The sequence below is a fragment of the Mytilus galloprovincialis genome, chromosome 3 (genome assembly GCF_965363235.1).
Source record: "Mytilus galloprovincialis chromosome 3, xbMytGall1.hap1.1, whole genome shotgun sequence".
In the NCBI taxonomy this organism is placed as follows: Eukaryota; Metazoa; Mollusca; class Bivalvia; order Mytilida; family Mytilidae; genus Mytilus; species Mytilus galloprovincialis.
The window spans coordinates 73,403,673-73,430,617 of record NC_134840.1 but is presented as its reverse complement, the minus strand read 5'-3'; the positions used below and the strand labels follow the sequence as shown (position 1 = coordinate 73,430,617).

The following is a 26,945-nucleotide window of genomic DNA, read 5'->3' as shown; positions in this document are numbered from 1 at the left end:
GAAAAGAGGAGGAAGACAGAAAAGCCGAGAAATGGCGACTCCATGAAATGTCGTCTGGGGGTGATACTGACCGGACACTACCCATATTTTATTGATGTATTTTTGTCGGCTTGTTGGACTTTTGGAACACAACTGAGAGAACAACACAATAATTACCAGTCATGGCTGCAAACATGTACAGAGTAGGAGGTACGGAAGAATTTTTGGGAAACAGCATGGACGGTCCCCACTCTTCCAACGCGTTGGAATATTGTGTCACCATAATCATGCATTTAAAGAGAAATAAACCGCATTTTTTAGGAAATTTGTTTGTTTACTAGTGAAAATGGATATTCAATCATTTTTGTGAATGTTTTGAAGTGTAATGTGGAAAGGAAGTTCAGTTTGGGGATCTCAAGGGGGAAGTAAAGCGGTCGGAATGACAGAAGGAAGAAGTTTTTCTCCTTTTCTAAAACATGGATTTACGAATGTTTATCTAACAAATCAATGGAAAGATTCGTATATTCAGTTTGTATTACAATTATTTATATTAGAAAAATACTTTAAATTTGAATTCAACTGGTACTTAAGTTCAAGGAAGCTTTTTAAAATGGACTATGTTTTGGCGGAAGGATTATACTACAAATTAATTTTAAACAAAGAATTTTTATTTTCTTATTACAGATTACGTCTATTTTGAGACAAGTTCAACAACTCCATACCAAATTCGACGTATAGAGGAACTAAACAAGGTACAGCATTTTATTTATTTTCTTTTTTATGTCGTAAAATTAGCTGTTTAATAAAAAAGAATGTAAATTGAGGCCGGTAAAGGGCAAAGAGGTACCTATGGGGTGTTAATTTATCACACTGGGTGGTCACGTGTTCAGGTGATCGAAATGGCTTCGATATCAGATGTCTATTTTCATTTTTTCAGACTCCAAATGGCAACGTCGAAGCAAAAGTTATGTGTTTCTACCGAAGAAGGGACATCTCCAGTTCACTTACCCTGCTTGCCGATAAACACCAAAGTAAGTCTGATTCTACTTTTGAAAATTGACTGCACATAAGTTCTGTGTGTTGACAGTGCTTGCTGTGGAAACACAGCATCATAACATTATATTTTCAGAACTTCAAGAGTTTCATATGTGTAAATTGGGAGTATTTACATCAGGAAAACAACATTAGCACGTGGATTTTGTACTACAAACGAAAATAGTCCGGCAATGAGAGAGTTGTGATTGGTTAACTTTAGTTCATTGATGAGATGGGGCTGTACCTTTTCAAAATGTAAACAACCCCCATTCCCAGGGCATAATATCAACTTTGGTCCATATTACTTGCAAATAAAAATATATATGCGAATGAAGTCTTCTCTTACATTGATTAGAGGAAAATATATTTTATTTTGAATTAGTTTTATCTTGTGTTGTTGACTACATGTATTTGTTGTCAGCTTTAAAACTGACCCATACATTGTAGGACATTAGACCTACACAAATGTAATTGTTCTTGATTTGTATAAATTGCTTTAATTGTATAAATAGAATAATGATACATTTTAAACAACTAACAAGGACAAACAAAATTTGGGAAAGTGAGTAATTGTATCCTATTATTAAATATCTAATAACAGCAAGATGTGTTGTATTTTAAGAATTGTTAGTTTCATACAAGGTTTAATTTTTGCTTCGCCAAGTCATTTCTTACCTAGATAACTTTACAAGCACAGTTAAAAAATACATAGCAAAACTTTTCATACCTTGAATTTCAAATTTCGTTGTTGATAAAAAATTTGTTTTTTTGACTTTTCAATACTTTACTGAAAGATGGTCATAGAATGTCTTAAGACTTTATATTTTGCAGTTGACATTTAAAGACAGTCTGGTCTTGATTTTTTTTCATGAATTTTATTTTAAAATGATTAGATTAAAAAGACCTTATCATTTTGATGATTTTTTATGAAACTTGAAAAGAAGCTTATTTCAAGATCAAGAAATGAAATACAAAGTAACACCAAAAGTGTGTATAAATCTAAAAATGGCAAAAGTGATACAGGGTTTTAATAACAATGTTTTTGTGTGGAATTTCAGAAAGCCTCTAAATTATGTGTCAGTACAATTATTTTTAATTGAAATTTGTCCTGTTATTTAAAACTTTGCTTTGGCCTTAAATATATAAAATCTTGTTTCCTGTCTCATGGCATAAATCCGTGGATTGAAACTTTTCCTTGTCTAACAACACAACATTTTTTTATTTTAAAATTTATTGAATGAATGTTGAAAAATTAGACATACATTGTACATTTGTACATGTTGGTTTTTCTGTCCCTTTCCATCAGTCCAGCAAATCAATTTTGAAGATATTGATTTGATATTTGAGATATTATTTTATCTTAACAAGTTATAGATCAATATAAAAAAGAAGATGTGGTATACCGATAAAAGGCTTGTATAGTCTGCGGTTTATTCTCCAAAATTGAACCTGCCAGCTGGGGTGCGGACAATAAGCAATAAGCAAGAAATAAGAGAAAAATTCAAATTTCGCACTCTTTATAATTTTTCGAACTAATAATTTTATCTAATCCATATTAATAAGTTATTCAATATCAAATTAATATTGAATAATAATATAAATTTAGAAATTAAATGCTTCATAACAAATTTCTAATTTCTTTTCATTGCATTGCTTATAAAATAAACTGGTATCTGCTTGAATGAAGCTGTACCAAAAAAGTAAGAAAGACAACCATAAACCAGCTTACAGTGTGTAAATTAGAAAACGTAATCAGTTATTATACGTTTCTTATTCATGTTTCATGCAGACTAATATGTTATTTATTAGCTTAAAACCCTTCAAACACTAATGTGATAGATATATTTAACACTAATTTACATCAGGATGGAACTATTTTACTTTCAAAGTTGTATTATATTGATATCTAGTCAATTGTATGTACAGATTTTGACTCTGGCCGTATTTTTCTCTGTGCTTTTCAAACTTCCATTCTAAACTTCAAACATAAACAAGTTTCTTAATTGTTTTTTGTGGGATATAAACTTATTTTAACAACTGTGAAGGGTTTGAGAATGATTTACAAGCAGTTTCAGCTTCTATTTGATGATGGAAAATAGTTTTTTCCAATAAAATACTGCATACGCCCACATACGATTTGATATTACAGGAGTTTCATTAGACCTTTTCAAACAGTTACAAAAAAGTTTTTTATCAAAAAATTTTGTGGGGAGATGGGGATGTCAACTATGTACCAGTACGAAGCCCCATTACTGTAATTGCCAATGAGACAACGCCACAAGAGACCAAAGGACACAGAAATTAACAGTTCAAAATTTGTTTTGGTCTGTTGATTTTGTTAAGAGTGATGGTCCTTTTTGAAGATATTAGCTTGACATTTAGTTTATAGTTGACACCATGACAATTTAGATAAGTTATCCTTTTCTTCCAGTACAAATTCTACAATGAATTTTGGAACCGGTAGGGAACTATGTTCAAAATGTATTGCCGTGAAATACTCTCAGATTGCTTGTGTAAAGCAAATACAAATGTAGTTGACATTATTGGCTTCTTAGCCTCTATTGATAGTGTTTATTGACAGGTTACAGTGTACAGATTACAGTGGAGACAGATATTTTGAATTGCATGGAGAAAATAGAGGAAAAAAATTAAAGGGAGATAATTGAAAGTTAAAAAATGTCTGCCCGATGTTATTTTTGGCTTGTACCATGCAAGAAACCGTAGAACATTTTGTAATCATGGTAGCAGAGGTTTTAATTGATATTTGGTAGCAGAGGTTTTAATTGATATTTTCTAGAAAAAAATGCATATTTTTTCCCTAGAAAATACATGTTGTTTTTGTTGGTGAATAATGAATGCAAGTTTATTCAGTTGTACATGTATTTAATTATTTTATTTCAGATATGCTTGAAGATAGTGAGATTGAAGCCAGGGTAGAAGATGTATCTGAAAAACAAAAACACCAATTAAAACACAGAGAATTGTTCTTATCAAGACAAGTAGAAACTTTGCCAGCAACACATATTAGAGGGAAATGTGTTGTCACTCTCTTAAATGAAACAGAATCACTGTTGACATATTTAAACAAAGATGTAAGCTAAGCTACCTATCTATATTAATGATTAAATGTTGACCTGAAAGAATATTTATCAAATTGCCAGTAACTACATGTAGTAACTAAATTTAATGACAATTGTATAAAAAAATTAATCAAGAAATTGAAAATGTTGCAATTATTTAAATATTTTTTATTTTGTCTTTTACATTTTCAAAGCAGTCTATTGTACATTATACTAGTTATGATTTATGAATGAAGATAGTGACTTAAAATTTATATATATATATGATTTCAGGACACATTTTTTTATTCACTGGTCTATGACCCTTCACAAAGGACTTTATTAGCAGATAAAGGGGAGATAAGAGTAGGATCTAGATTTCAGGCTGAAAGTTTACCATATGTACTGCCAGGTAAGTTTAGACGATTTAAGATCTGTTTAGTAGGAAGTTTTACTGGTCTGTCTATTTTATATTTAAAGATATACAGATATTATATGGATTATAGTGTTAATTCATTTTCAAATGAAATCTGTAAAAAAGAGTCAATTCTGAGTAAGCAATTTAAAAACTTGTCTTAAATTTTTACATGCATACTTTCTTATAGTGTCATTTTAAAGGTAAAAAAGTCAATTGTCAGGTAGGCTCTAAATAACCTTTTATTTCCTGCTTTAAAATGGGGTGGACTTTAATATGAAAAGATAAAATTTGAATTCAATACATGAAACTTAAAAATTGTTTTACTAATCAATCATCATATGTATTATAGAAGGTGAAGATGATTGCAGAAAAATGGAAGAATTGGAAGAACTTATATGGACACCAGAGCATGGCCTGTCTGATAGACAAGTTGACCAGTTCCTCATTATAGCCAGGTAATTATTGTAATATTATCTTTGAACTTATTTTGTTTTCCAACATTATATATATGAGAATTTAGCAGTATTCTAACCAGGGCTTCCAAAACGGTCATATATTCCGGTCATTTGTATAATGTCCGGTAAAAGTCCGGCTGGGCAAAGCATCAAACTGTCATATACTTTTTAGTTTTCAAGGCTTTTTCGGTCATTTTTACATAATTCACGATCTTTTTGACCCAACCTCTTGCCATAAACATCAACACATTTCCGGTCATGAATGTGACATGATGATTAATTACTATCAAAACAACACCTAATCCAATACTTTCTAATTTTAATCAAGGCTAATTAGTAGTTGGACAGCTGAAATCTACCTGTTCAGGTGACAGGTGAACTATGTTCAGTACCGGACATCGTATAAATTGATCGGTCTATTCACAATTTTTTTCTTACTTTTCAGCGGTTTGTTTCTTATTTATTTAACGTAGTCCAAAAGATTAAAATTATTAGAAATTGGTTTATCAACATGATTTGATGAAAAATTTAAAAAGGTTTTAAATGAAAAATCGTCAGAACTACGTCGTATGAACTAGAACACGTGTGCGCATGTGCACAGGTGGGAAATTTAATTATGCATCCTACATTTCTTCAAAAATGCTAAAATTATCATTGATACAAGTATTTTGTTGAAGAAATAACATGGAAAGAACTTCTTCACTCAGTCGTGCTTTGTAAACATTCACGGATTTTACGTATCCGTTTATGGTCCATGTTTTACCATTGTCAAGTCAACATCTGGTTAGAACAATGTGAAAACGAAACTACAGATTTGACAATGTCATTTTGCACAAATAAAAAGTCTAAGGCAGATATGAGCACGCTGATGTGCACACTTTGAATGATGCACTGCCAATTTAACAGTTACATCCGAACATCAAATTCATATCATATCAAAGTAAAGTTTAAAATCTTTTTTTTTATGCAATGTCAATCATTGGAATGGCCATCTGATTACCATAATTACCCTTTGTGACTAAGTCTTAAGGAATTAAAATCGGAATCAGATATGAAATGTCCGGCTGGCTCAAATATTTTTTGGAAGCCCTGATTCTAACCCCTGATAAAACATATTTCACTTCTCTTAAGCTGGATAACTTCAGATCTATTATTTTACTTAATAAACATAAAAGTCATTTGAATTAGACAGTTTGTGGGTGTTTAAATATAAGAACAGTTATCATAGTATATTGTTAATAGTGTAATGTTTTTGACAGATCTGTTGGAACCTTTGCTAGAGCATTAGATTGTACAAGTACTGTAAGACAACCAAGTCTACACATGAGTGCAGCTGCTGCTTCAAGAGATATTACACTGGTAAGGTTAAAAATATTTTTGGCAATAACTTTCAATAACTATTAATGGGAATTTATTCACACATATAAAATAGAAGATGTGATAAGATAAGATAAGAAAACTTTATTTTGATTCGGCATAAGTACAAATAAGCAACACAAGCTCTAAGGAGCTTTTGACCGAATATAAAAACATATAAATAACATAAAAACAGTGCATTTAGACATATAAAAAAAAACCTGTAATACAAAGTTGAAATTTCGCATACATCGCATGCAATAAAAATAAGCAACAAATTTTCGAATGAAGTAAAAACATGCTAGACCAGAGCAACCAAAAGCAGCATAAATTAAAAACCAATTGTTCAAAGAACAATTGAAGGTCTTTCCACAAGTACAGATCTATTTTATTATCAAAATATTAAAAATCAATCTAAAATGTCAGTGCCTATGACTTTATAATGTATAAATATGAATTTAAAGCAAAGATCAAAATCTAGAACGTCCTATTAACCTTTGACCTTGACCTCAATTTCAAGGTCACCAACCAAGGATCTCAAATAAAAAGACCCTAGGTCTGTAATATGTATGGTTAATGAGTTATATCACTTTAGGCATGATTTTAAATATAAGATTGGCGAAAACTCTCATTTATTGTTTACGCACCCTTCCAACCAAAATTTATAAGTTACAACATGTCGCAACTCACAATTTAGTAAAAATAATTTGTCAATATCTTTCACGGTAGTTGAAAATAAGAGAAAATAACCAAAAATCAAAATTTTGAATATGACCTTGACCAATGACCTTGACCTTATTTCCATTTTTTTGGACCAAGGAACTTAAATCCAAAGACCCTAGGCCTATATCACTGATGGTTTACCAGTTAGAAACGCATATCACTTATATCAAATGCATAAGGGGAAATAACTCTCATATGGAGTCTCCGGATAGTTTCGGTCCAAATGAATATCCTAATCCTGAAGAAGTAACGAGCAATTTGGTAAAATAAATTTGTCGTAATCTTTTACGGTTGCGAAGGAGTAGTGGCCACAAGAAAAACAGTGTTCGGGGAGATAACTCATACAACGTAAAGTATTTTGTTACGCGGTTGTAAATTTTTAAAGCGTATAAACTATACGATATCATATTCCAAATATCTAAGCGACAACTTATTAAACAACAATACTACACAAGAACAAAATTAGGCGGAAGAAAAAAAAAAATAATAATTAAAAACCAATTGTTCAGAGAACAATTGAAGGTCTTTCCATTAGTAAAGATCTATTTTGATATTAAAATATGAAAAATCAGTTTAAAATGTTAGTTTCTATGGCTTTATGATGTATTAATATGAATTTGAAGCAAAGGTCAAAATCTAGAACGTCCTATTAACCTATGACCTTGACCTCAATTTCAAGGTCACAAACCAAGGACCTTAAATCACAAGACCCTAGATCTTTAATATGTTTGGTTAATAAGTAATACCACTTTACGCGTAATTCTAAATGTAATATGGACAAAAACTCCCATTTATTGTATGCGCACCCTTTCAACAAAAATATACAAGTAAGGACATGTCGCAACTAACAATTTAGGAAAATATATTAGTCGATATGTCTTATGGTATTTGAAAATAAGTGAAAATAAGTCAAAATCAAATTTTAGAATATGACCTTGACCTTTGACCTTGACCTTATTTTCATTTTTTTGGACCAAGGATCTCAAATCAAGAGACCCTAGGTCTCTATCACTTATGGTTTACCAGTTAGAAACGCATATCACCTATATCAAATACATAAGGGGGAATAACTCTCATATGGAGTCTCCGGATAGCTTCGGTCTAAACTAAAATCCTAATCCGGAAGATGTAACGAGCAATTTGGTAAAATAAATTTGTCGTAATCTTTTACGGTTGCGAAGGAGTAGTGGCCACAAGAAAAACAGTGTTTGGGGAGATAACTCTTACAACGTAAAGTATTTTGTTACGCGGTTGTAAATTTTTATAGCGTATAACCTATAAGATATCATATTCCAAATATCTAAGCGACAACTTATTAAACAACAATACTACGCAAGAAAAAAAATTAGGCGGAAGAAAAAAAAAAATAATAATAATAATAATAATTAAAAACCAATTGTTCAGAGAACAATTGAAGGTCTTTCCACAAGTGAAGATCTTTTTTATTATCAAAATATTAAAAAACAATCTAAAATGTAAGTTCCTATGACATCATAATGTATAAATATGAATTTAAAGCAAAGGTCAAAATCTAGAACGTCCTATTAACCTTTGACCTTGACCTCAATTTCAAGGTCACCAACAAAGGACCTCAAATAAAAAGACCCTAGGTCTGTAATATGTATGGTTAATGAGTTATATAACTTTAGGCATGATTTTAAATATAAGATGGGCGAAAACTCTCATTTATTGTTTACGCACCCTTCCAACCAAAATTTATAAGATACAACATGTCGCAACTCACAATTTAGTAAAAATAATTTGTCAATATCTTTCACGGTTGCTGAAAATAAGAGAAAATAAGCCAAAATCAAAATTTAGAATATGACCTTGACCTTTGACCTTGACCTCATTTTTATTTTTTTGGACCAAGGACCTTAAATCTAAAGACCCTATGTCTTTATCACTTATGGTTTACCATTTAGAAATGCATATCACTTAATTAAATGGAAAAGGGGGAATAACTCTCATATGGAGTCTCCGTAAAGCTTCGGTCCAAATGAATATCCTAATCCTGAAGATGTAACGAGCAATTTGGTAAAATAAATTTGTCGTAATCTTTTACAGTTGCGAAGGAGAAGTGGCCACAAAAAAAACAGTGTTTGGGGAAATAACTCTAACAACGTAAAGTATTTTGTTACGCAGTTGTAAATTTTTAAAGCGTATAAACTGTACGACATCATATTCCAAATATCTAAGCGACATCTTTTGAAACATCAATACTACGCAAGAAAAAAATTTAGGCGGAAGAAAAAAAAAAAAAAAAATAATAATAATCAGAACAAATTCAATAGGTCTTTCCACGGAAAAGTGGAAAGACCTAATAATAATCAGAACAAAACCTATAGGTCTTTCCACGGAAAAGTGGAAAGACCTAATAATTAAAAACCAATTGTTCAAAGAACAATTGAAGGTCTTTCCACAAGTAAAGATGTAATTCATTATCAAAATATTAAAAATCAATCTAAAATGTCAGTTCCTATGGCTTTATAATGTATAAATATGAATTTAAAGCAAAGGTCAAAATCTAGAACGTGCAAATTACCTATGACCTTGACCTTAATTTAAGTTCATAAACCAAGGATCTCAAATCAAAAGACCCTAGGTCTTTATTATGTATGGTTAATGAGTTATATCACTTTACTCATAATTCTAAATATAAGATGGGCGAAAACTCCTATTTATTGTTTACGCACCATTTCAACCAAAATTTATAAGTAATGGCATGTCGCAACTAACAATTTAGTGCAAATAAGATGTTGATATGTTATAAGGTTTTGAAAGTTAGTAAAAATAAGCCAAAATCAAAATTTAGAATATGACCTTGACCTTTGACCTTGACCTTATTTTAAATTCTTTTGGACCAAGGAACTTAAATCCAAAGACCCTAGGCCTATATCACTGATGGTTTACCAGTTAGAAACGCATATCACTTATATCAAATGCATAAGGGGAAATAACTCTCATATAGAGTCTCCGGATAGGTTCGGTCCAAATGAATATCCTAATCCTGAAGAAGTAACGAGCAATTTGGTAAAATAAATTTGTCGTAATCTTTTACGGTTGCGAAGGAGTAGTGGCCACAAGAAAAACAGTATTTGGGGAGATAACTCTTACAACGTAAAGTATTTTGTTACGCAGTTGTAAATTTTTAAAGCGTATAAACTATATATAAATTATATTCCAAATATCTATGCGACATCTTTTGAAACATCAATACTACGCAAGAAAAAATTTAGGCGGAAGAAGAAAAAAAAAAATAATTAAAAACCAATTGTTCAGAGAACAATTGAAGGTCTTTCCACCAATAAGGATCTATTTTGATATGAAAATATTAAAATTCAGTTGAAAATGTCAGTTCGTATGGCTTAATGATGTATAAATATGAATTTTGAGCAAAGGTCAAAATCTAGAACGTCAAATTTACTGATGACCTTGACCTATATTTCAAGGTCATAAACCAGGGACCCCAAATAAAAAGACCCTAGGTCTGTAATATGTATAGTTAATGAGTTATATCACTTTACGTTTAATTCTTAATATAGGAGGGGCAAAAACTCCCATTTAATGTCTACACACCCTTTTAACCAAAATATATAAGTTACGACATGTCGCAACTAACAATTTAGTAAAAATAATTTGTCGGTATCTTATAAGGTTAATGAAAATTAGTGAAAATAGGCCAAAATCAAAATTTAGAATATGACCTTGACCTTTGACCTTTACCTAATTTTCATTTTTTTGGACCAATGATCTCAAAACAAAAGACCCTAGGTCTCTATCACTTATGGTTTTCCAGTTTAAAATACATTTCAAAATTTCAAATACAAAAGGGGAACTAACTCTCATATGGAGTCTCTATACCGCCTCGGTCAAAATAAAACAGAACATCCTGAGGATGAAACGAGCAATTTGGTAAAATAAATTTGTCGTAATCTTTTATGGTTGCGAAGGAGTAGTGGCCACAAGAAAAACAGTGTTTGGGGAGATAACTCTTACAACGTAAAGTATTTGGTTACGCAGTGGTCAGTTTTAAAAGTGCATACGCTTTACGATATCATATTCCAAATATCTAAGAGACATCTTTTGAAACATCAATACTACGCAAGAAAAGAATTAGGCGGAAGAATAAAAAAAAAAATAATAATAATTAAAAACCAATTGTTCAGAGAACAATTGAAGGTCTTTCCACTAGTAAAGATCTATTTTGATATTGAAATATGAAAAATCAGTTTAAAATGTTAGTTCCTATGGCTTTGTGATGTATTAATATGAATTCAAAGCAAAGGTCAAAATCTAGAACGTCCTATTAGCCTACGACCTTGACCTCAATTTCAAGGTCACCAACCAAGGACCTTAAATCAAAAGACCCTAGGTCTTTAATATGTTTGGTTAATGATTAATATCACTTTACGCATAATTCTAAATGTAAGATGGGCAAAAACTCCCATTTATTGTCTGCGCACCCTTTCAATCAAAATACACAAGTAAGAACATGTCGCAACTAGCAATTTATGAAAAATTATTTGTCGAAATGTCATACGGTATTTGAAAATAAGTGAAAATAAGCCAAAATCAAAATTTAGAATATGACCTTGACCTTTGACCTTGACCTTATTTTCATTTTTTAGGACCAAGGACCTCAAATCTAAAGACCCGAGGTCTCTATCACTTATGGTTTACCATTCAGAAATGCATATCACTTAATTTAATGGAAAAGGGGGAATAACTCTCATATGGAGTTTCCGGATAGCTTCAGTTAAAATTAAAATCCTAATCCTGAAGTTGTAACGAGCAATTTGGTAAAATAAATTTGTCATAATCTTTTATGGTTGCGAAGGAGTAGTGGCCACAAGAAAAACAGTGTTTTGGGAGATAACTCTTACAACGTAAAGTATTTGTTTACGCAGTTGTCAGTTTTTAAAGCGCATACACTTTACGATATCATATTCTAAATATCTAAGCGACATCTTTTGAAACATCAATATTACGAAAGAAAAGAATTAGGCGGAAGAAAAAAAAAAAAAATAATAATAATCAGAACAAAACCTATAGGTCTTTCAACCGAAAGGTTGAAAGACCTAATAATAATAATCAGAACAAATTCAATAGGTCTTTCCACGGAAAGGTGGAAAGACCTAATAATAAACAGCTCAAGAATTATCTGCAAGCAGAACAGCGACATTCCAAACAATTCCAGGACTGAACAAGACTTTTAAAATGTGAAAAACTGTTTTCAGTCCTGAAATGGTTTGGAAGGCTGTTCCATAAATTAGCAACAGCAAATTTGAACGATTTTTTACCATAACGGGTTGACTACCTGTGGAATTTCAAGAATATTTACATACCTGAAAGAATATTTTTTGACATTCACCAAATTTTGTAAGCATGCAGGAGCTATGTTGTTAATAATTTTAAAAGTTTCTAGAGCCATTGTTCTTATCCGTCTGATCTGCAAGGAGGGCACCTTAGCTTTAAGTAAGAGGTCCTCGTAGGAGCTGGTAAAATCCTCATATACATATGGAGTGCTCTTTCCTGCACCTTTTCTAGTTTTTTGGAATTTTTCTCAGTGCAAAAATGCCATGCCAAATAGCAAAAATTAAAATTACTAAGAATAAAAGTATGAAATATAGTAAGTTGTCTATCCAAAAACTGAGCCTAAACGTTTTAAAACATTTAATGACTGTGATGCCTTCCTACAGATTGAGCTAATATGAACATCAAAATTTAGCTGGTAGTCTATTTCTATACCTAATAATTTTACTGTTTTTTCACATGTAAGGTTCAAATTTTGAATATGTAAAGATGGGTTCTTTTCAAAGGTCTTTTTGCCAACAGCCAAAACTTGAAATTTGTCAGGATTTGATTGCATTTTATTCACCCTGAACCACTCAATAAGTATTTTTGAATCAGATTCCAAAGTTGAAATTAATAAATCCAAATCTGGAGTACAGAAAGACAAAGTATTGTCATCTGCATAATTATATAAACTACTATTTTTAACAAAAAGAAAAATATCATTTATAAATATGTTAAACAACAATGGCCCTAGTATCGAACCCTGTGGTACGCCTTTATGGATGTCAGCCCAACCACTCAGAACATTGTTGACTTTAATTTGCTGTTTTCGATTAGATAAATAGGACTTTAAAAGAGAAACTGCATTGGGGGTATGTGGTATGATTGCCAAGGAGACGGCTCTTCTCAAGAGACAAAATGACACAGAAATAGACAGCTATAGGTCACTGTACCACCTTCAACAATTAGCAAAGCCCATACTGCACAGTCAGCAATAAAAGGCCCTTATTTAAAACAATTCAATTGAGAAAACTAACAGGCTGATTATTGAACAAAAAAAGCTATATAAACATTTCATTAACACAACAGACGTTGCAACTGCTAACTCTATACTTTTCCAAAATACCGAGTATAATTGATCTTTTGTACATTGACAGATTATAGAAAATATCTTAACAACATACAAACCCTATATATATATTTCTATGGTAGGAAATGAAAACATATTTTCCTTATACATCCATAGAAATAAAAAATATGCTTATTTTTTTTCTTAATCATCATTGTATTTTTGATTTCAGTTCCATGCTATGGATACTCTACACAAGGCCACTTACGACACATCAAAAGGTGCTAACAGTTTAGTACCCACTGGTGGTCCAGTCCTCTGCAGAGATGAAATGGAAGAATGGTCTGCATCAGAAGCAAATCTTTTTGAAGAAGCTTTACAAAAATATGGCAAAGATTTTAATGATATAAGACAAGACTTTGTAAGTTTTTAGAGAAGCTTGTGGTTAAAGTTTCATGTTATCTTTATTTAACTAACACATGTTTATATTGATTTAATGTCAATTTATTGTGAGTGTTCCCTTTCTTATTCTCCAATTATGAGACATCGCATGAAATCAAATGTATTCAGTATCCATTGGAAATATGATAACCCATCATCTGATAAGCTGATCTCTTAGAACATTAACACGCAGTTCAAAATAAAAACCACATACACCAAACACCTTTATTTATAAGCTGATTGGTATTTTTTTAATACAATAGATATAGGAAGATGTGGTGTGAGTGCCAATTAGACAACTCTCCATCCAAATAACAATTTATAAAAGTAAACCATTATAGGTCAAGTATGAATTATTTGTATATATTTACAAATGGAACTTTTATATAATTATTTTATACATGTTTGTTATATTTGTACATTAACCTTATTACAGTTACCATGGAAATCTTTAAAGTGTATAATAGAGTATTATTACATGTGGAAAACTACAGACAGATATGTTCAACAGGTATGTTTAACTTTATTGTAAGGAATGATACAAAACATCCACTTTACCCAGACACATTTTTCTGATTCAAAACTTACCTATTTTGTACTTATTTGTAAATGCTGTCAACTTGGCCTCAATGCTCATCAATTTGAAGTATGGTTGGACCTGGTCTGAGATCAAAGTCTTGACCTCCCTCTTGTAATTCAAACAAAAAAAGTGTATTGATGTAAAATGTCTATAACTAGACAAAAGTACATCGAGAAATGCCTCTCCTGTTTTGCTGCATATAGCAATAAAATTAATGCATCTTAAATTTTCCAGTGTAATAAGACACAATATGTTTTTATTTCAGAAAAGAATCAAAGCAGCAGAAGCAGAAAGTAAATTAAAGCAGGTCTACATTCCAAACTAGTAAGTAGGCCGTTCACTATATTGAGGAATAAACAATATAGAAATTCTACTAATTTCCCCTTTAATTATGTTATGTCAATATTTGGTTTTGCTGTCTCAATATGCAATCGAAAGACTATTATGTTTGTTAGTAAGTAATCCTTTAAAAAACCAAGCATTTTTATTTCCTTACTGATTCAGATAGATAGATTTATTTCTAGCTTCTTCAAATGAATTGGCCTTCTTTTACTTTAAAGGTCCCTATACTTAGAGTTAGGGTTCATTCATGGTTATGGTTAGATTTGGGGATGTTTTATGTTAGGGTTAGGTTTTAGTGTTAGGGCTAGTGTGTGATTTCGGTATGGGTTAGGGATGGGTTTGGGGTTAGGGATAGTTAAGTATAGATCTATATGGGTTGGGACCCCTAAAGTAAAAGAAGGCCAATGAATGTGTGTTGTATTGTTTAAGATATTGATGTGAGCTATACTATGTTACACATAAAATTGAGAATGGAAATGGGGAATGTGCCCAGTGTTCTCCCCAGGATTTTTTTAAGGCGCAAAATTCAAGGGCGCGTAACTCTTTTTTTAGAGTGAACTTTTGTGATCTGAAGCAATCAGTCATTAATCCATGACATGCAATATGAATTATAATGCTTTTGTTATATGTGTTTGATAATGCAGAGTATTTAATAATGAATTACAAGAATATATATATATATATATGAAATAAATTGATTTTAAACACAAAAGTTATTTATAAGTCAAAATATAAATATTCATCTCTGTACTCTCTGCTCCTTCTAGGGATAATGTTTCAAGATAGTGTTATTTTGTTGGACAGTCTGTTCCTCAGTTTTGTCTTTATCCTCTTTTGCTTATACCCCCTTTAACATTTGTAAGCCATGAAAACTCAGTCAGCCACTTAATTGTCATTGAAACCAGAAACATGGTGCTTGCTGTTATCACTTGCTAAAACTTTAGCTAGGTTGGGATTAGGAGAAGCAATGACATCTGCTTATACTGACAGTGAAGAGGAAGGTGTATTCCCCTTTTCATTAATAGAAGTCATTAGGCTGAGAAAAAAATACTTCTACTTCCATCATATGCCTTTTGCTTAGAAGTCTTTCTTTTGTTATTTGCAGAGAACATGTTCATTCAGAATTAATAAAATCGAATATGGTTAAGATATTTAATAAAAATATGTAAATGAACAGCTGACAAGTTTCCGTAGTTTTACATTACGCTTCCGTGTGTATTATTGTTAAAACCTATCTCTTTCAGGTAGATATAAACGAAACTTTGCAAGTTTTTTTTTAAAGTTAAGACCATTGAAATTATCAACTAGTGACATTATATAGAAGCTGCAGCAATTCCGTACCCGTGTTGATTGTCACATATTTCCCGACGAACCGAATTTTACGATCGATGTTCAATGATCATTTTATTTCTAAAAACACGACAGCTTGAGACAATTTACCTTGCAAGTAACATTTTTTCACTTTATATTAAAATAAATCACTTCTCTTTATCTTTAATCAAAGTTTATTTTATTTTTTTCAATTACAAATACTCTCATTCATGTAATTTTCATCGTAAATATCGCAATGTGTATTCATCACGTTCATTGGTCGTGGTAAAATAGATTCTTCTTCTCGACCAATGAAAAAATTCGTTATTTAAATGGTCAAGTGATCACACACACAATGCGTAAATACAATGTATTTGCGATCTATTTCTTCAATTTCTGCACTGAAGTTTTTATTTTTTTTAATTTTCTTCTACAAATATCTATCTTCTTGATGATCATGTACGCTATTACATGATGACATAATCCGATAAGACTGAGATAAGCGTGGCTCAGGTAAAACTAATTATCAGTTATTGCGTAACACTGACCGACCTCTCAGCGGTGATGAGCAACTTGACAATTTTAACCAACATTTATAATAAAAATGTGAAAAGTCATATCGGCCTGGGGAGAACACTGGTGCCAAAGAGACAACAACCTGACCATAGAGCAGACAACAGCAGAAGGTCACCAACAGGTCTTCAATGCAACGAGAAATTCCCGCACCCGGAGGCGTCCTTCAGCTGGCCCCTAAACAAATATATACTAGTTCAGTGATAATGAACGCCATACTAAACTCCAAATTGTACACAAGAAACTAAAAGTTAAAATAATACAAGACTAACATGTTGAGATATGTCAGTATCTAATGCCTGTTTGACTGAATACATGCATTTTCTTTGAATGTAATGTGTACATTTTATTTACTTTCAGTAACAAACCTAACCCAGCAGCTATTGATGGTAAAACTAATGGTTTGGATGGCCAAGTATCAGGCAGAGCATGTGAAAGTTGTTATGGTAAATCATCATTTATCATTTCAAGAATTATGAATTATATAATGCATGTGGTTCCAACTAGAATTTCTACACAAAAATACAAATATTGATCAATTCATACTGTTGATAAAACAAAACTAAACTTGTATGTTGTAATTAGTCTATTCAAGTAACATGTCGATTTCGGGCAGCAATTTTAAAATGAAGATGTTCAAATTTATAACAGCAATGAAACAAAAGGGTGTGAAAACTGTTAGTTTGTCAGTGAGATTTCAACCTATTTTAATAGACATTAAATGTTTTACATAGGAGTGAGAAAATGCTAAAGTTCAGGTTCTATTGATATACACATTTTATGAAAGTTCAAATGGAGTGTCAAATATTTCTTTGAACAGTTATTTAATAATAGCAATATCTTTCATGTCTTTTAGGATTGTTCTCCTTGAGATAATAAGTAAATTTGTATTGTTTTATTTCAGCTGCCCATTCAAGTCAATGGTACTCATGGGGTCCAACTCACATGCAATGCAGATTGTGTTCTTCATGTTGGATTTACTGGAAAAAATATGGTGGTCTCAAAATGCCTACTAGATTAGGTAAGTTGGGGAAAAAAGCATAAAGTAGTGTGAAATTAGTAACATTTGGGACTTGTTTGGTAATTTCAATAAAACGAAAGCAGTAAATTAATGCAGAAAAAAACCTCCCCAAGACTTGCATGTGTAAGGGGAATGGTTCCTTATACAAGTTGATAAAGTAATATAATTTCTGAAATTTTTCTTCCATCTATTTAAAAGTAATTTTATGACTACTGACATTTTTAGCTGTCAGTAATTTCCTAATTTTTTTTCTATGGAATTGTTTTGTTTTAGATGGAGAGAGGCCAGCACCAACCCAAAGACAAGGTATTGTCGCTCAAAGACAAGGTATTATTACGTGAAGTGTTTCACTTCACTTTTATTTATTTATAAAGACCATTTACTGAGAAACTCGTTGAAAAAGGTTATCCGCTATGATACTGTTGAACGATACAAGCAAATTTTCTATATTCTTGCTATGTCTATGTCTTACAAATTATCTAGAAATAATCATGGGGTTCATATTTAAACAATTGGAAAATTACACATTAAAAAAATTTTGGTTGCAAAAACAATAGAATCTAACAGACAACTTCAAAGAGCAATATCTTGGATAGTTTTTATATTCAGGACAATAACATGTTAATACAATACTAGTTAGTAATTTCGTTTGTCCCTTAAGTGTGTTCATTTAAGGTTAATGAGATGACTAGACTTGTAGGGCAAACGAAATTATCAGACTTGATGATAACCACTGCTTTGTACTAGACAGACAAACCAATTGGGATTTTTATCTTGTAGCCAACAAGGTAACAGTCTACAGGATTACGTATCTCCCTACTCTTGACTCTTAAGCCTTCCTGTCTTTGCCCTTATTGCCAAACTGCTGCATGCTTTGCATTTGTCTATTATCTTATGGACCAACAGAAATGGTTTGTTGCGAATATCCATTCCGTGAATGTAAAAAATACCAAACGCATGTTTTAGAGAAAACTAAAAACTGGAGAAGTATTTTTAAATAAGAAATAAGTTACAACTTTGTTTTCAGAACGAATAGCACAGTTTAATTCAATGAGAATGCAGAAGTGTACAATAGCGGGATGTGGGAAGGTAAGTGATTTTGTTAATTGCTTTTGCTTTATTATTTTTCCAGCATTCTTGATCTTGTAGTTCTATGATGCTTGTTCATATGATGTTAATATTTTACTTGGGTATAAAATGAAAGTAGATGATATGAACTATTGCAGATTCATTAATATTTGTGTGTACCAATTTTCTTTGATTGGGGGGAATTTTATTTTTTTGATGGATATTGGATTTCTTGCTTTTTATCAAAGTCTGCATGCAAAGCTTATAAAAAAATTGCACTTTGTTAACTGTATGATTGATATAAACTTTTTCTTATTTGTAATCCTGATTAAAATACCAAACAAACTAATGTAACTTAAAGAAGACAATGGATTAAACAGATTATAACACAACAATGGTGGTCAAAAATTAAATGCAACTAAGCAAAGGCCAAATAAAAATATATGTGTGGTTCCAGTAACCCGACCGACCCTAGTTTAAACCCCCCCCCCCCCCCCCCCCCCCCCCGACCCTAGAACTTTTTTTTCATTTCGGAAAAATAAATTTTCAAACGATCAAATTTTGAAGATTGTGAATTAAAATAATAAAATTCGTAGATTTCTGTCATCTGAATTTCCATCAGAAGTATCTGTTATTGTTAAAATGCAAGAATTCATAACAATTTGTTGTCAAAATGCAACAAAATTAACTAAACAGGTAAATGACTGTCTTTATTTTGCAACCAAACACTTTTAAAATGGCCGACTTCCGGTATTGACGTGTATATTACCGGAAACAATTTTGGTAGTTACGATTTTTTTCCGGATTTTGACAATCCAAAATAAAAATTTGAAAATAAATAAATAAAATTTGCCGACCTACCGACCCTATTTTTAAAAAGTATGTAACTGGAACCACACATATATTTTTATTTGGCCAAAGAATAAGTTAGCTCACTTTTTAGCCTATTTCTGTCATTGCTAATCTGGATACGTCAATTACAATTTCTTTATTTTACATAGTAAATTGCCTTCTGGCACAGTCATTTTCATTTTTGTATTTAAAAAATCATATCCCATGTAGGTTGGATGCTTTAAGCTACTGCTCAGAACAAAATTGGATTATTTTGATGGTAAAGTTCTCTATGAAAGGGGAAATATATTTAAAGCTTTCCATTGCTTGATGCATGTTTTATAGGAACTGCCTTTTGAAATGTAAGTTCATTAGCTCAGAACTGCTGAAATGGCATATTATTAACATACCTACAAAATTGCTATTTGACAATGTTTTTTTTTTTCCCTAGGAATTTCGGTTAAAGGCACACCTTGCCAGACATCTTGCTACAGCTCATGGTTTAATGGTCCGATCCGGTAGTCCTCGACCAGTGATGAAAACACGAGCTGCATTCTGTCTTGTAACGACTTCGTTAACTAGAATCTCCAGAAGGTTGTGTAATGATATACTTAATCCACGTAGGGCAGCAAGATCTCCGTTCATTCCTATCAATATAGCAGCCATCAAACAAGAATGTAAGTATTCAGTCAAATCTGCTAAATTCATCTGTGATGGGGAACAAGTAGAAATTAAATTCTTTAAATTGGTATCAAGCTTCTTGTAAGCTATGAAATATATCCATCCCTCATCAACTGGTTTCTGCTTAATTATAAGGGGGGGAGGATCATTTGTGAGGAAAGGCTATAAGTACATCTTGTTATATTAAATTTATTATAATAATTAAGAAAAAAGATTTTTTTTCTTGCTTTATTGTGTTTCAGAATAAGCATAAAAATGTACTATTTAGTATTAAAAAATGACATATATTGTATTGATTTTAAAGAGTTAATCTTTTTGATTTTAGGTCAGCTCAGATTAGCTGAAGAGGGCAAATATGTACCACAGATTCGACCTAGGGGCACGGCTACTCTAGATCCAGTTGTAGCTAAATTAGGAATAGATACCAGCATGGAAAAACCAGCTCTGCTCCTTAAAGGAGAAAATGATCACAAGAAACCTGAGCGGTATGCTTTCCCTAGAATTCCTTCGCAACCTCGTAAGTACCAGCAGTATTCTCAGAATCACAACACGGTCAATTTTATTGTCGTGAACATGTATGAAATATTTGCCACTGAACATTAGGCAACCAACAATCTATCAATCAGTAAATTTTAAGTGCACAGTAGAAAATAAGCTACAAATCAAGTCTGTCCAATGTCCTGTTCCTGCAACATGTATAAGTTGAGTTTTGCATCAATTATATCAATGTTCAAAAGCTGTATTGATAGTGCACAGTTAAACTGCAGTTAGTATTATTTTACCGTATAGCAGGTTATTTTCGCTGGTGTAAAATTTCGCGATTTACATTGAATAAGGTATACGAAATATTTTGGTGGTTATTATTTTGGCCGATTCAAAACTTTTATCAATACCCTTGCATATGCTCTTTTAAATTGGCGGCATTTGTTTTGACGATTTTGATATAACTGTGAACATAACCTGCTATACAGTATTCCTGATAAATATCAAAAGTAAAGTGAGGGTACAATGTTCTTAGCAAAAAATAACATTGTCAGCAATGCAAATAGAGGGGCATGAATATGATTTTTTTTACATCCGCCCCTTTTTTATGTCCCATTTATGGGCATTATGTTTTCTGGTCTGTTTGTACATCCATTCGTTCGTTTGTCTGTCCTGCTTCAGATTAAAGTTTTTGGTCAAGGTAGTTTTTGATGAAGTTGAAGTCCAATCAACATAAAACTTAGTAAACATGTTCCCTATGATATGATTTTTCTAATTTTAATGCCAAATTAGAGATTTTATCCCATTTTCAAGGTCCACTAAACATAGAAAATGATAGTGCAGATGGGCATCCATGTACTTGGGACACATTCTTGTTTTAGTCTAATTTCATAAAACCATAGCAGGAATTAGTTTTAAATATGTTGAAATTTCAAATGAAAAAGGAGTATTTGATTTTTGTTTAATATTACTGTCATTAATGAAATATTTTATTTGTTTTTACAGAACAATGGTTTAATGAGAGGTACCAAGAAGCTAAGTTGAATAGTGCAGCAAATAATGCATCATCTATGTCACCATCCATAATGAAAAAGCGGGGATATGAACAGACAAATGGCATAGACGGTCAGTATAATTTCAATTACAGTTCATGATTAACACATGTATATATTAACAAAAGAGCAAACTCTTGGTAGTGGAATTGTCTTGATTAAGAGAGGTTATGGGTCTGAATCTTTGTAAGTCCTTTTTAATTGGTATCTGCTGCTTCTCCAAGCATATGCCATTTATGAGAAACCACAAAGACAGGTTGGCTTCAGAATAAAGTTTGCAGGTTATTCTATAGACTGTTACCTTGTGAACATGTTAAAATACTGACTTTATCTGTCTGTCTAGTACACATCAGTGTGTTGGCCAGTCTTGTTTAGTAAAAGCCACTGTTTATTGGCTTGTTTGTCTAGCACAAAAATTGTGTTTTTTACCTATCTTGTCTAGCACAAAGCTATTTTTATTTGTCTGTCTGTCTGCTTAGTACACAGCACTGTGTATTGACCCTGGTCTGTCTAGTACAAAGCATTGTGTATTAGCCTGTCTGTCTAGTTCATGGCACTGTATAAATCATATCATATCATATTAACATGTTCTGATCCTAAATATTTTTGAAAGATTACAGCTGAATGTAAAACATCCATCTATCCACCAGTAATCACAGTGCAATGTATGTATTAATAAACCATATTCCGCATTATAAATTCCACAACAAAAAAATTTCATATCACAAAGCACGATTTAAACAATAGCAAATCCATGAAAATGCAGCTTGGGGGAACCTTTGACTTTTGAATAAACAAAATTTTACCATAACGAAAACCAAGTCTACCTGAACATCAGTAATGATCCTTTCTTGTCTTCTTTTATAGGTCCACCTTCAAAGCGACCTAGCATGGGTGTTATAAGACAAATTGGATCTGTTATGAGGCATGGCATGGTAAGTCTATATCATGATAGCTAAACTACCAAATGTGATATCTGGAGACTTTTTCTAAGTTTCCCTTGAGACATAAGATACTCCAAGCATAAATAACACAATTAGAAATTTTAATGTGATATGCCTAATACTCTATTTATGAAAGAGACCAATGTGTTGCATACAGTAAAACACTGGACCAAATTATGTGGGATAGCAAATGCAATGGTGTAATTTTCTATATTTTTTATTGAAGCATTCATATTGCTTGATAAAGGGTAAATTATTAAGGGCTATTCCATTAAAATGTATGGGGGGGGGGGGTACAAAGGGACTTTAATTAGTGAATGTAGGTCATGGGTCAAGATGGTTGTTGGTTGTAGGGATATTTTGAAAGTCCCTTCCTCATACATTTTAATGGAATAGCCCTTTCCTTCTTATAAAAATTTGTTACATTTAAAGTGAGACAATAGATGTCTTATTTTATCTGTAGAAATAATTTTTATTTAACCAAATATTTATTTAGTAACAAGTTACCAATATTTGAACAAAATTTTAATGTTAGTGGTTTTAATTTTCAGAGGGGTAATGTTATGAATCATCATATGAATGGGCGCGGTAGAATGCAGATGATAAATTGGATAGACGCTCCAGATGATGTTTACTTTGTTGCTACGGAAGCTACCAGGTAATCTAAGGATTAAATTATTTGAAATAAAAAGCCATATTTCAATTAAATCTGTTTTTGAAATATTTGATACACTTTGGGGACCTAAATGCTGGAAAATAGCAGATCTGATCCCTTTTCAAAATCTTCACATTCACATTCTTCAGCTGTTTTCTGCTCTTTGGTCAGGTTGTCTCTCATATTCCCAATTACCATTCTCAATTTTATACATCAGGACTGGTGCAACATCTGTTGGAACTTTATTAATCTATGCTCCACTGTCTTGGGCATAGGTATAATAGAATTCCACCTGCATAAGTCTCATACAACATAATAGAAGATTACGCATAACAAAACATTTGTTTGATCATTCATAGAATTGCTTTGAATCTATCAAACCTAAAATTGCTTCTTAAATAATTTAGTTACTTATAGTCATTTATAATTATGTACAAACATTAAAAAAAAAGGCTTTCAGATCCTAGCAAGGAAAATTAATTATGTATCCAAATTGATATTTAATATGTGTATACGAAGAAAAAATATTTACATTCTATTTTTTTCTAGGAAAATTAGGAGACAGGTAAATCCACATGATTTCAAAAGAACTGCTAGAAACCCATGGCGATTGCTACCAATAAAACCATCGCTTCATTCAGATGTTGTGGTATTAGACTGAGAGACTTGTGTGTGTGTTCTGGGTGTTTCTAATCAACGCAATAACTTGTCAGCCATCACAGTGGTACAATTCTCTGGGAGAGGAAGGCCAAACTTGACTGATCAAAATTCTGAAACACAAATAGACAGAAAAGAAACCAACGGAATAGAAAACCAAACCATAAAACCATGTGTAAAAGATATCATTATTTTTGTACTTCATTCTCTAACTCAGGAAGTGGGACTTCATACCAAGTTCTGACCTTTCCTGACAAGCTATCATCTTTTGTTATTTTGTATGATATGAAAAAAAGAAATATACAAATGGATAATTTTATTCAATTTTTTTAGTTTCTAAAACATGCATATTCTACACTTTTTATCATAACATGTCATTTAGTTTTCAAATTTCAAGTTTCGTGCAGCTATTAGTCTTTGTTTGTGTGTAGTCATTATCATAGTGTGAATGTTTAGCATTTAGCTCTTTATTTGTATTTTTGTTTGTTAATTTTGTTTACTGTAGCCTCATTTGAATATTACCATGGTTATATGAAACTGTTGCAACATGAACACACTTGACAAAACTACATGTTTTCGTACTCATTAGAATCAAAGAATTGTTTGTTGGTCATCATCAGGGAAGTTTGTAGCCTTTGGCTGTTGAATACTGTCAATTGGTTGTTGGTCATATTGAACCATATTCTAGCATGTGTGTATAATAATATTTCAATTATTCATTTAACTTTCATCATCTCAATCATTACAGAAATCTGTTCACAGTTGTGAAATCTATCAGTGATATTCACTATAACTCAATAACATTTCTTAATCATGATTATTAGTCCAGGGTTGCTGTAATCATGATTGTAAACATGATTATTATTATCCATTTGTATATTAATGTGGTCTGTGACCTGGATTATATGTACAGATTTTTATAGCATTGACTGACTATATATCTAACTTATTGACTCAATCAAGTTGAATAAAAATTCAAAATCATTTAGTGTCAGTTTATCAAGGATATCTCAAGTATATATGTAAATAAACCAGGTGTGCTGTTGCCAACTCTTTGTGTCTGTCTATTATGCATGTGTTTTTTACAAAGTTTACACATTTTCATCTCCAAAATGTGAAGGTCAATCTCAAAGACCTTTTCAGGAATCTTTCTGAATGTCTGAAAATTTAGCATAGATGTAGTATGATAGCCAATGAGACAACTCTTCACAAGACACCAAATGAGAGAAATTAACACCTATAGGTCACTGTCCGGCCTTCCACAATGAGCAAAGCCCTTTTTTTGTCTTGCCTATGACAAATGTCTTAGAAATATGAGATTTAGGAATACTTAACAGCAGCAGCCATGACATTAGCTTTCTGTAAAATTTCTGAAGGTAGGAAAGCTGGATCATCCATAGCCTTTTTACAAATTTAAATGTCTTCAGATTCTGTATAGCATCAGTGCATTGGTTTTTTTTTTCATCTCCAAAATTGGTAGGCCAATCTCGAAGAACTTTTTACCTAATTTTAATGGTTTAATGACTGACAAAATGTTTTATATTCACATATTTTTCGATACGTTGAATAATAGGACAAACACATTTGGTTTATTAAATGATATTAAGGTATAAATGTCCCTGATCTTTTCATGGGTAATTGATCAATGATTGATTTTAAAGATGAAGTTTTACTACTCGTATCACAATAACATAACATGATATCCATGACAATGAGGTCATGTCAAACACCTAGATATCCTTCCTTTTACCAATGAAAGATGACATAGTGCTTATAATAAACACGAAATGGACCAAACCATGAAAATGAGGTCATGGTCAGATGGACATATACACAACTTGCAATCATTTTACTTTATTGCTAATAGTATCTTAGGAAACAATCTTAACCAGGAAAACTTGCCATTGAAAGATGAACAAGTCAAATGACTTGAGTCAAATGAGCCCTGCCATACCAATATGTACACATTATAATCATTCCATTCACCAAATATAGCATTATAAGAAAAACAGAACAAAAAACATAAACCAATTGCATATAGCATCTATCAATACACCAAGTATGGTAGACCTATTGTTTATAGTATACAAGAAACAGACAAAACCTGTGAACTTTTATGTTGACCAATGAACCATGAAAATTGAGATCAAGGTCAACTGAACCCTGCCAGACAGACATGTACACCTTACAATCATTCAATGCACCACATGTAGTATATATATTGCTTCTAGTATGATAAGAAGAACAGACAAAAACTCCACTTCAAGCAATGAACCATGAAAATAAGGTCAAGGTCAAATCAAACCTGACAGACTGACATGGACACCATTAAATATTTCCATACACTACATATAATTGACCTATTGTATACAGTATTTGAAAAAAACATGTCAAACACAAACCACTGAACCATAAAAATGAGGTCAAGGTCAGATAACACTTGCAATTTTGTACACCTTGCAATCATTCCATACAACAAATATAGTGGACCTATTGCTTATAGTAATTAATTATGGACTTCGACTACAAAAGCTTAACTTTGTAAACTGAAATAACATGAGTGAGGTCAAGTAAAAGATGTCTGACAAACATGAGGACCTTAATAAGAGAGAAATTAACATTACAAAAAATCTTTAACTTTTTTCAAGAACTCACAACCATGAAAATAAGGTAAAGGAAAACGAACATACAACAGACAGAAACTTCATTACAAAAAGTGTCTATATACAAAGTATGGAGCCTACAGGTCTTCTACCTTCTGATATATTAAACTTTTAAGTAGTTAGTATACGCTGCAGGATCACTATCCCTATGTTTGGCTTTCTGCAACAGGAGTCGCAGGCTCAACAAAAATTGCTTAGAGGCTGCAACTTAACATTATGAAGCTACATACCAAATATTTAACAATGCCCCA

At 31.8% G+C, this 26,945-nt stretch overlaps 1 protein-coding gene across 2 annotated transcripts; it reads left to right on the top strand.

The window, feature by feature from the left end:
• Window positions 1-24,350, top strand: LOC143068890 (metastasis-associated protein MTA3-like). 2 transcript variants are annotated; one of them, XM_076243235.1, is made up of 20 exons: window positions 1-189; window positions 664-731; window positions 917-1,010; window positions 3,916-4,106; window positions 4,368-4,485; window positions 4,841-4,946; window positions 6,206-6,305; window positions 13,625-13,813; window positions 14,270-14,344; window positions 14,679-14,737; window positions 17,000-17,085; window positions 17,544-17,660; window positions 17,934-17,987; window positions 18,688-18,749; window positions 20,011-20,236; window positions 20,566-20,757; window positions 21,729-21,848; window positions 22,643-22,710; window positions 23,271-23,377; window positions 23,924-24,350. In XM_076243235.1, the coding sequence occupies exons 1-20, from the start codon at window positions 162-164 to the stop codon at window positions 24,033-24,035; spliced, it is 2,172 nt and encodes a 723-aa protein (XP_076099350.1). In that variant the 5' UTR covers window positions 1-161; the 3' UTR covers window positions 24,036-24,350. The 2 variants fall into 2 exon arrangements, with proteins under 2 accessions (XP_076099350.1, XP_076099351.1); XM_076243236.1 differs by lacking the exon at window positions 23,271-23,377 and having other exon boundaries at window positions 23,924-24,068.
• Window positions 24,351-26,945: the final 2,595 nt, after the last annotated feature.